The sequence below is a fragment of the Oryzias melastigma genome, linkage group LG22 (genome assembly GCF_002922805.2).
Source record: "Oryzias melastigma strain HK-1 linkage group LG22, ASM292280v2, whole genome shotgun sequence".
NCBI classification, from domain to species: Eukaryota; Metazoa; Chordata; class Actinopteri; order Beloniformes; family Adrianichthyidae; genus Oryzias; species Oryzias melastigma.
Genome location: NC_050533.1, coordinates 23662049 through 23667996, shown reverse-complemented (window position 1 = coordinate 23667996; position 5948 = coordinate 23662049). Strand labels below are relative to the sequence as shown.

Here is a 5948-nt window from a genome sequence, read left to right as displayed (position 1 = left end):
TGCATGTTCTGGAAGCCCTGTGGGGCAGCCATGATGACCCGTGAGCCCACTTCCATTCCATGAATCCTTTCTCCTTCAACATTTCTGAGCTTCCCGTGTCCTTCATAATTTGAGCACAAAACCCTTCACCTTCATACTGAAATTTTTCTCAGCTTGAGATTTTCGTCACTGCTTTCTCTGTGGGACTGTGGCGAGTGTCGATCATTTAAGGTGGAATAAACTCATTCTTAAGGTGTCAAAATCCTTCATGGACGCTCAAGCTCACTGTTTGTGTTTTGGTTCTGCAGGATGTGATCGCAGGCTTCCTGTACACCGTCCTCCTCCTCCAATTCATCCTGCCGGCCTTGGAACCCGTCGACACCTTCAACCTGACCAGCCGCTTCGCTCCCCTCGTCATCGTCTTCCTCCACGTGGGTCTGGGCCTTTTGTCCTTCACCCTGGACACCTGGAGCACTTCCAGGGGCGACACCGCTCAGATTCTGGGCTCAGGTGCCGGCATTGCCCTGGCGTCCCAAGTCAACCAGCGTCTGGGTTTGATCCCGGACTTGAGAGCGGACCAGCTGCCCCTCAACATGCCCGTCCTCAGCAGCGGCCTGGTGGGTGGGGCCATGCTGCGCTATGCACTGGGACTTCTGGTTCTGATGCTCACTCGAGCGCTCATGAAGGCTGTCACCGTCCCTCTGGTGTGCTGGCTGGTAGGGGTACCTGGGGGGGACACGAGGAAGGCCCGGCAGCACATGGAGGTGGAGCTGCCCTACCGCTACATCGTTTACGGGACCATGGGCTTCAACGTCCTCTTCCTGGTCCCGCTGCTGTTCCGCTTCCTGCAGCTCTCCTGACCTGAGGTTCTGGGGAGGTTCTGGCGCCGGCCCGGTCTTCAGAGGGTTGCTCTCTGTTGCAGTGTGCCACAGACCCAGAGAAACACTGGTCCATCAGCGTCACTCGATCCAGACCAAATGAAGAACACCGGAGCTCAGTAGATCAAAGAAATAGGACCGTCTTCACCTGCAGTCCATAGTCACCTGAGCAGCATCTACCCCCAGCCTGAGGGGCGTCTGTGTCCTGAGAGGGGGTGTACTCTCATATGTTTTTCAGTAGTTAGGAAGTGTTGTTGAGAAATCTTTTGGCAGTTTAACTTGCAGTATGATCCTCTTGGAGAGGGCATTGATTACAGGCACATTCTTTTTTATTTGTTTATGTGCAGGAGCGCTTTATCAGGGTGGCCATTGACTCTATATGATAACTGGACATCACTCATAGAAAATGGTTTACTTCCAGCTCCAACCAAAAGAAGTCAATTCTGTCGCCATTTTTTCACGATGCAGACTTTGCCATGTGGGCTGTGATTGGTCTGAGAGGGTCTGAGTCATTGTTTCTATGGCAACCGCTCGTTGATCAGGAGTGAGCTCGTTGGAAGGCTACACTGCTACCACTGACAGCGGGATAATCTGTCAATTCAATGTTTTCAACGTGAGACCGTCTACTTTTATTCAGGCCTTGGTCAGGTTATAACTCAAATTACAGAAAAAAATATGACAAAAATTAGAATCGACCCTTTTCACGTGACGTCACACATCGTCAGCCAAGTGCAGAATAGCTTCTGTTGTCTATGATTCAGAACGGAAAAGCTGAACACTGTTTAACTCAATTATATGTAACTAGTTAAAGGTAACCTTACCAACTGTAACCAAATTTGTACAATATTTATTTTAGAAATGTCCCACCTGGTTGTATTGGTTTCCTCCTCTAAGATCGTTCACAAATCAAAGTACAAATGTCAGTAATCCTGTCTGCAGTCAGAATGCAGCAGCTCAGCTGCTTCCCCAAATTCCTCTGGATGAAAGAGTCTTGGATTATTTCTCTCTGACAACCCCGTTAAAATTAGACGAAGATTACAGAAACTTCACTAAATGCTGCTAGTTTGATTATGAAGGTAATTATGATTTATTCTTTTAATGTGTGCTAACACTAGCGTTAGCTTTGGCTATGAGACGTGGAGCTGCAGAAGGTCTTTTCTCACCAATTAAAAGTTGTCTAAATGTCTGTGCTCACATAATCCTTGAAGACAGATCAAAAGTCAGACAATTCCAGCGTGTCTGACATTAAAGTCAAACTTATTCCTGTTGTAATGTTTTCTACTGCGGTCAGTGAGCTGCTGTTAACTCATCCGTGGTTCTAACATCACTCCTCTTTGTTCATAACTGTGTCTGATCTGCAGGTAAATGAAGGTAAAAAATGATCAAATTAACTGAAACTGTTGCCAAAAAATATTAAATTGACTATTTCCACATAATGTTATAAAATACATTCACCCAGAGATGATTTTATTTACTTGGCCGCTCTTATTTTGAAAGCTGAAACTACGTGACTCGATAGCTCCTCTGAACATTTTCTCTGAACCAAACCATTCCTGTTTTTACAATTATCCCCTAAAGTATCCTGTAAAACAACAAGTACATTTATCCTGGGGAGAGATTAAAATCTGTACAGACAATGCAGAGATGTGAGTCTTTCCTGAAGGTTTTAAATGAGGCCAACATGAATTTCACTTAAAATACGTTGAAATAACATCAGCCAAAATAGAACCAGTTAGAATAAAATCTGCTCAAATAAAAAGTTAATATTTTGATAAAACCTCAAATATCGAATATTATTCAAACTTGTATTTAGATTTGTGAACGATCTAAGACATTAAATGAAAATACAGTTCAGCAGGACATTCATAAATAAATATTGTACATTTTTCTGTTGAAATTGGTAAGGTTACCTTTTATTATTTAGGTAAAATTGTGTCAAACAGTGTTCAGCTGTCAGCTTTGCCGTTCCAAATGTGAACACAGGAAATAACTTTTCACTTTTTCGGCTCTGTCGCCATTTTGTCTGACATCACAGTGAAATGGGTCTGTTTGCAAGAAGGTATCAGAGCAGGAATGATATTCTGGCAAACAGAATGACTGTTTATTTCTCTTTAGAAGTAGAAGGCTTCTTTGGAATATCAGGTGAGAGGGGTCACTCAGTCCAGTGCTCATGTATAGTCAATGAACGAATCAAAGTTTCCGGGTTACGCCGTAGGATTTATCTGCTCTGGACACATCAGCGTTCCACTTCACATGTTCTCAGTCAGACTTCCTCACTTCCATCAGCTGAGGGACGATTTCAAACCTTCACTTTTGCCTTTTCACATAAACTTCAGCGCTCATGAGCAGCCTTAGCATTTCATGAAGCATTTCTAATTCAGGCGAATGAAACCCAGAGATCAGGAAACCACTCAAACTATGCAAGCAGAGGGCTGATTATTTTTCTTCATGACCAAAGATTCGCCTTATATTTAGCTAAGAACTGTGAGTCGTCCTAATGCTCTGAACTCACAAGAAACACCAGAGCCCAGAAAAACACTCCAACATTTCCAGACCAGCACAGGCAGAAAGCTGCAGCCTTCCTCCTGCAGCCCTGTCAGGAGCTTCCTTTGATCCTCAGTCAGATTTGAGCCGGATTTGATTTAAATTCAGAGCTCTGGTGATGAACCTGCTGGACAAAAGCGAGGACGGCCTTCCTCTAGTTGCACTAAAGCCCACAGCCTCCTGTGAGGCAGAGGAGGATGAGGATGACTTTCCCAGTCCAGGGGGTGTCAGCGAAGGCCTCATCTGTACTTAAAGGGTAACCAAACAGGGAAGTTGGAGGCTGACTCCGCCCACAACTGAAATGTGAAAATCCAGTCAGAGAGGTGGGGCTTGGGGGCGGGACTGTAATCATTACTGGGGCTGCAGATCATGACGTGGGACTTAAATGGTTTAACCAATTACATAATTCAACTGTAATACCTCGATTTAATCTGTAGGGGCAGCACACAGACGGTTTTAGACTATATTTTCAAGAATTAAGCCATTTTATTTTAATTTATCAAAAATTTGGCAGTGACCAACAGTCAGCATTTTTATAAAGGTCAAAAGCCAAAAAACTTTGATTTAGGGTTTGGTTACCCTTTAAAATGGACAGAGGAGTTTGGCGCCTCCTTCAGGGCGCTTTGTGCTCCCACAGTTAAGTGCCTTGTTTTCCAGCAGTGCTGCTGCGGTTATTTTGCCGCTACAAGAAGAGATTTTTTTTTGTGAAGCAGGTGTGTGAATGTGTGTGTGGTACTGTCTAGATATAAATGCACTGTTCCCACAATGCACTGCCCCGCCCCTTTTGTTACCACGAAACCACAAATGTAGGAGATGCCGTGGTTCACCATCAGCTTCTCCTCCCTGTGAAACTGATAGGAATGAACATTTTTGGTGAAGCTGTGGAGTTTAGTCGATGAAAGAAGCAGGATAGGCTCCAACTCCTCCGGTAGGAGGCGTTGGAGCCTATCCTGCTTCTGTCTGAGTGGCGTGTATTTGGTTCGCCACATTATAAATTGTAAATGTGTATTTATAAGGGCTGCCACTATTAGTTGACTAATCGACGACTTACCGGCTATTAAAAAAGTCGGCGACTAATTTAATAGCTGATTAGTCAGTACTTTATATTATATTAAGTCAGAGTGTAGTAAAGTTGAAAGTAATAATGGCATTCTGCTAGCTTTATGGACCAATTTCACATTTATTATGGTTATTTAGGATATTTTGGAGTTTAGCTAAAATTTCAGCTACATGCTAGCTGTTTTGGCTAATTTAGGATTTTTTTCACTTTTTTGGGCTAATTTGGAGTTAGGCCAATATTTACACACTAGCTCTTTGGGCTAATTTAGGCTTCTTTCAGTTTTTTTTAGGCTATTCTTAAGTTTAGTCAATATTTTAGCTGCCTGCTAGATTTTTTTGCTAATTTGGGCCTTTTTCAGTTTTTTAGGTTATTTTGGAGCTTAGCTATTTTTTAAGCTACATGCTAGCTGTTTTGGCTAACCTACGTTTTTTGTGGCTAATTTGGCATTTAGCTAATATTTTAGCTGGCTATCACCTTCAGCTATCAGCTTCAGCGTTTTTAGCTATCAATGTCAGCATCTTCAGCGCCCAAATTCAGCTTAAAGCATTCACACTAGCATTATCACATGTAATGCTATATATCTAGTTTTTAGTTAATTTAATGATGAAGCTAACGATGGTTAATATTTGGTCTTTACATTCACTTTGCACATGACCTGATTAGTCGACTAATCGGAATAAATAATCGGTGATTAGCCGACTATTAAAATAATCGCTTGTGGCAGCACTAATATTTATTTACACAAATTCTCCCAAAAGTACAATCTTGTCAGTTATATTTCCATCAGGAAATATGTGTTTATGTGTTTGAACACTTGTTTTATTGACTGTAAAAGCAGAAATCGTCTATGTTTTTGTTTCACCGATCAGATTGGCTTTTGTCAGACTCATGATTGAGTTCTGAGCCGACTGTCTGTAGTTTCCAGGGAAGATGCAGCTTCTGATTTCCCGTCAGTGCCTTCAGGAACGGGGCACCTTCCTTCAGCTCACTGTGAAAATGTGGGTTTGCTCTGAGCATTTTTGCCTTTTTTGCACTTTGCAGAAACCCTTTCCTAAAAGACTAAGATTCGCTAGGAAATCACTGCCTCCACTGGAGTCTGGCGGGTGTCAGACATGTTGGATTTGAACCAGTTTGCACAACAGAAATGTTTTTTTTTTTTTTTTGACTCTCATTCCAAAGTGCCGCAGAGCACACTGAGGTCGCTGGGATCTTCTTCCTGCAGTCAGAGGGGATTCCTGATCTGTTCAGGTGCTCAGCAGCTCCAGGAGGAGGCGGGTTTGTCAGAATAAAAAATCAACGAAATGAAATGACCACTCAGTGTAAACAATGATTGAGAAATTGATTTTAATAAATGTTTGTATTTGTTTGGATCTGTCTGAGCATTCTTCATTTGGATCAGTGTTAGGTTCAAACAACCTGGAACATTTCTCTGAAAGGAAGACAAGAGAGGGGTCAGTTCTTAAATCAGATTTTACTTGCACAAGGAG

The 5948-nt window shown here is 42.6% G+C and overlaps 1 protein-coding gene across 1 annotated transcript; it reads left to right on the top strand.

The window, feature by feature from the left end:
• Positions 1-299: 299 nt before the first annotated feature.
• On the top strand, positions 300-2196 carry sgpp1 (sphingosine-1-phosphate phosphatase 1; the record flags this gene model as incomplete). The annotated part of the gene is given in 1 exon segment (XM_024277224.2): positions 300-2196. A coding segment is annotated over 1 exon segment (540 nt), but the record flags the coding sequence as incomplete, so codon positions are not given.
• Between the last annotated feature and the right edge of the window lie 3752 nt (positions 2197-5948).